Below are 4,386 nucleotides of genomic sequence, written 5' to 3'. Positions count from 1 at the left end.
ACAAGTCCAAATCACAAGTAATTCAGAACTTGTCTTCACCCTAATCCACCAGTCACTTTTTCACTACTATAAAGCTATAGAATCTGAAAAAATGATTGGCTTAGACTTGTTGCAAAGCTTAATCTTCACAATATCTTTCAACTGAACTTTCACTGACAAGCTGTCATGATCTGTCAGCTTTTGTAGGTGAAGGTTAATTTGGTTGGTTGAAGTTGGCTTATTCTTTGGCTTTTTTCCTTTTCTCCAACCTTCCATTCCAATGACAACTAATATATACACATTAATACTGTAATTCATTTTTATAATTTTAATGTATTTTAACATATTATAATATCTTGAAGGGGAGTTTTGACGTAACTGGTAAAGTTGTTTCTATATAATCAGGAGGTTACGGGTTCAAGCCGTGGAAACAACCTCTTGCAGAAATGCAGGGTAAGGCTGCATACAATAGATCCTTGTGGTCCGGCCCTTCCCCGGACCCTGCGTATAGCGGGAGCTTAGTGCACCGGGCTGTCTTTTCTAACATATTATAACATCTTACCTTTCTCCTTTTCCAGCACACTAATCTTGATTTTTCATAAAGATGAAATTTGATCAGTTTGTACACATCTCAATTTTCTTAGAATATCTGCTATCTTCCACTAGCAGAGGTATCCGGTAAATTCGTCCGTCAATAATAGGAATACTAATCTTGATTATTACAAGAAATTATATGTAATTATCTTTTATATTACTTAATAGTATAAAACTTTATATAAAAGTTAAACTCTTAAAAAAAATGAAATCAATCTTGGGATTCACCCCACATTTTCAAAAGGTAACCATCACACTTGCTCCTACCTGTCCCATTCACAAGTAATTCTGAAGTTGCTCTGTTTGTCTTTGTGGGCATCACTTTTGGACCAGTAATGACCCCACCATTTTTAAGGTTGTGCCTATACTCAACTGCCACCTGTTCAAATACTTCAACATCAAACATGTTCAACTTCAACTTTGGTTTCATCAAATCCCTCACATATGCAAAGGGCAATTGGTCCCTTGGGTTAAATCCTTCAAGTTCATTAAATAAGAGGCAAGAGAATAAATTGGTTGCCACACTATGTTTCCTCAATATTATTGCACTATCTGGTACATCTGCAAGAACCATGGAAAAAACCCATAAACATAAAATTAAAACAAAGAAGAATTAACCTAAATTTTCACTCACCCAACAACTTAAATTAAAAATAGCCGACGAATATATAAATATATGTACAATATGTACATAACCATATATAATCAATGTATATCGATATACACCGACAATAAATCCGACCTCCTATTTGTGTAAAAACCTCTAAAATAAAAAAGGTTTTCCATGAATATTGCCAAGGAGAATCTCAGTAACATTAATTTGCAATAAAATAAGACACACATAATAAAGAATTAGACAAGAATCATGATTAAACTAAGACATTTGTTCTTTGTACAATGATCAAAATAACACATTTTTTATATAAATAATACCCTTCAAGAAGCAACCTGAATAGAAGTTTCATCAAATAGTTTGGAATATTAAATTATGGGAAAGAGTAAAAGAGTTTAAAGGTTATTCTCTGGTCCTACCATCAAACTATCTTCAAAATTAAGAAAAGGTTGAAAGCTCATACGTAGTTGATATATATCTATTTAAAAAATCATTGCTGTTATCATTTTTGCTCATAATGTCATTAAACTTAACACATACTCCACACCATATAGTGTGCTAGTTCATGCAATACCTTGTTTCTTAAAAGTGAGATTAACTATTTGAATACGTGAAACTGACTTTAATTAACAAAAGATAACTATTTGGATATTCACCTAACATGAATATTTTGTTTTCTTTCCCCTTTTCTTGTTGGTGACGAGGAATATGTCTTATTTAATGTGATATTCTCTATCATATATAGCTCCTATGTCTTATTTAATGTGATATTCTCTATCATATATAGCTCCAAGCATCACAAATAACTCGTAAAAAAGCAGTCCGGTGCACTAAGCTCCCACTATGCACGGGGTATGGGAAAGGGCCGGACTACAAGGGTCTATCGTACGCAGCCTTACCCTACATTTCTGCAAGACGCTGTTTCCACGGCTCGAATCCATGACCTCTTGGTCACATGGCCGCAACTTTATCAATCACGCCAAAGCTCCCCTTTATCACAAACAACCCGTGCTTTCCCAGAAGTTGTTTCACGAAAGATAAATGTACGGAGTTTAATAAATGAACCAAGACTTCCAAAACATACCAAAGGTATCATGTACACTGGCGATTTTAAACATGTTATGACATTTCTCTAGCTATAAAAGCATATGATACGGCTAAAATTAGAAGTTTAAAATTAATTAGTTTTCAAATATAGAAAACTGTCATTTTTATTGTAACATGCTAAAAAGGAAAGAAACCACAACAAAGAGAGTATCAAATATTTACATTACCTGAAGGGTAAGACTTTTCAGGATTCCATGGTTTCAAACCATTTTCACAATATGTTTCCATTTGTGTCTTCAATCCATCAACATCCCACCATTTCTTCCATCTAGCAGTAGCCATGGCTTCCTCCATTGTGTGAACAAAAAAGGGATGTCTTGAAATAGCCATATCAACATTTTCCTTAATAACAAGTGAGTGAATCAACAAGAAGGGATCAACAACTAGCTGCATTTTTGCATCTATCCAAATGCTATATTTAGAATTTGGGAAAAGCCTATGAACCAAATATTTGGGAATTACTCCATTCATTACTGAATTCTCATACAAATGTTCTTTTTCAACTTTAACAATTCTCCATACTCCAACTGAATTCTCATCTGAATTTGTTGAAATTAAGTTGTGATATTGAAGTCCCTTGAGTGTCACATCATCTACAAACATGTAAAAGCATATAGTGTAGGGAGTTTCTTTGCCTAGTCCCTTTGGCTGCCTGATTTTGTCATGGTCATTAAATATTGCTGAAATAACCACTACTCCCCTGCACTTTTCCATGTCAATCCTATCTGAAAATTTCCAAAAGTAAAACCAACACAAAAACGTCAGAATAACGCCTCCAAGATTTTAGTACCAAGAAAATTACACTGTTTAGGTAGGTAAAAATTATTTTGTACCAATGCGCGTGTCTATATATATATATATATATATATATATATATATATATATATATATATATATATATAATGCATTGAATCCCTCTTTAAATATTGATACCCCTTAATGAAAACTTTGGCTTCGCTACTAGCAATGCGTGATGTGTGCATTATACACACCATTATCTACTGAATTTTGAACAGTGTGCCAGCTAACCTTCATGAATTTCTTGATTTCAAACAATAAAAAAGAAACAAACACCTCCAAGATTCAATTTTTTTTCTTAGTAACTGTTCAATGATGATAAAATTCAACCATAACTTACAGAAAGTAAGAATTTATAGCTTCAAAAGCCACAATCAAAAGTGACAAAAGGAAAAAAGAAAAGTAATTCTAGCTTCACATATGAAATGTGAGTACATAAGAAGTAATTCTGAGATCCAATAAGGCAAAATCGTGGTAATGTAGTGCAAAAATACTAACCAGAATTACTGATAGGGAACTGTTTAAAGAATCCACAAGGTATTTCAATTCCATCATCAGAATGATCAAAATAAGAAAACCTTTTCTTGATACTAAAATTCCCACCAAAACTATCAGCATTCCCCTGAATATACCTCAAGTTTTGTGAACCAAGAAATGTAGAATTTTCACTAAATTCATTGATTTCCTTTAAAGCATCCCAATAATCTGCCAAAAAAGCACAACCCAATAATCTCAAAACATAAAAAATTCATCAAAAATCAAAGAGAATTCAATTGTTTTTTTTTTTACCTGAGAAATAAACAGGGGAATTGCAAGAAGAACGAAAAGTGGGGAGGGCATGTTTATGTTCACCATAAGAAGAATTATACAAGAAGAGAGGGGTCTGAATTGGATCATTTGGAGAAAATCTGAAGAGACAATTTGTAGGAGAAATGAAAGAAGTGTAAAGAGCTAAGAAGAGAGAGGTGAAAAGGTAGAGAAGAGAAATGCAGAGAAGTTTTGAGTGGCAGAAGAGTGGTTTGGATGTTGCTTTGATCCCCATTTACCTATTCTCATAACAGAAAATACCATCTTCTCGTGTTGTTATCATCCTATGCAAATATTATCTTTTATTTAAAAAAAAAAACTTTTTTCTCCTTTTTCTCAACCAATTATTATCTCATTTATGTTAGACGGTCTTTTGGGATTACAAAAATCTCACAGCTTGTTTGGATGATTGTTACATATTTTATCGTATTGTTACTTAAATTTTATTGTATCGTATCGTTAAATATGTCGTTACATAACGATGAAAA

General features: G+C 32.9%; 1 protein-coding gene across 1 annotated transcript; it reads right to left on the bottom strand.

Annotated features, from left to right (window-relative positions):
* Positions 1–614: 614 nt before the first annotated feature.
* LOC104211705 (alkaline ceramidase TOD1) lies at positions 615–4,158 on the bottom strand. The gene is made up of 4 exons (XM_009760799.2): positions 3,881–4,158; positions 3,590–3,796; positions 2,461–3,018; positions 615–1,134 (listed from the first exon to the last, which is right to left on the bottom strand). The coding sequence occupies exons 1-4, from the start codon at positions 4,131–4,133 to the stop codon at positions 785–787; spliced, it is 1,368 nt and encodes a 455-aa protein (XP_009759101.1). The 5' UTR covers positions 4,134–4,158; the 3' UTR covers positions 615–784.
* Between the last annotated feature and the right edge of the window lie 228 nt (positions 4,159–4,386).

Source organism: Nicotiana sylvestris, chromosome 12, assembly GCF_000393655.2.
Source record: "Nicotiana sylvestris chromosome 12, ASM39365v2, whole genome shotgun sequence".
NCBI classification, from domain to species: domain Eukaryota; kingdom Viridiplantae; phylum Streptophyta; class Magnoliopsida; order Solanales; family Solanaceae; genus Nicotiana; species Nicotiana sylvestris.
This window is presented reverse-complemented; position numbering and strand designations above follow the sequence as displayed.